At 69.2% G+C, this 474-nt stretch overlaps 1 protein-coding gene across 1 annotated transcript in view; it reads right to left on the bottom strand.

Annotated features, from left to right (window-relative positions):
- IHH (indian hedgehog) overlaps window positions 1-474 on the bottom strand; it is a 7273-nt gene that overhangs the window by 5545 nt on the left and 1254 nt on the right. Inside the window, exon 2 of the mRNA XM_010861294.1 lies at window positions 373-469. Coding sequence (XP_010859596.1) covers window positions 373-469 — 97 coding nt within the window. The remainder of the gene's footprint in view (window positions 1-372; window positions 470-474) is intronic.

Raw genomic sequence — 474 nt, forward strand, 5'->3', positions numbered from 1 at the left:
GACATGAAAGGGGCGCAGCCATGCGGAAGGTTAGGCCAGAGGGACTGGTGCATCTTGCAGGCGCGGGAGGCAGTCGGGTAGAGGTACCTCCAGGTGCCGCGTCTGACCTGAGCTGCCAGCACTCCAGGGCCGAAGGGGCCACCGCCAACCCGCTGGGCTGTGGCGCTTGGCAGAGGGGAACTCTTCTCACCGCCTCCAGCGGGCTCGGGGAATGCCAGCACTCCGCCGGGACCCCAGCCGGCCCATCTTGCCGAGAGGGGCAGGTGCCAGGGGGCGTGCCAGCCAGTCAAGGAAAGGTGCCAGGGGGCGGGTAGGGCCGGGCAGGTGGCGGTGCTTCGGCGGCGGCGCCCTGCGAGGGCGGGTCGCGCTCACCTGGGTCATGAGGCGGTCGGCGCCGGTGTTCTCCTCGTCCTTGAAGATGATGTCTGGATTGTAGTTGGGGGTGAGCTCCTTGAAGCGCTCGGAGCTGCGCGC

This window comes from Bison bison, unplaced genomic scaffold (genome assembly GCF_000754665.1).
Source record: "Bison bison bison isolate TAMUID 2011002044 unplaced genomic scaffold, Bison_UMD1.0 scf7180017864471, whole genome shotgun sequence".
Classification (NCBI taxonomy): Eukaryota; Metazoa; Chordata; class Mammalia; order Artiodactyla; family Bovidae; genus Bison; species Bison bison.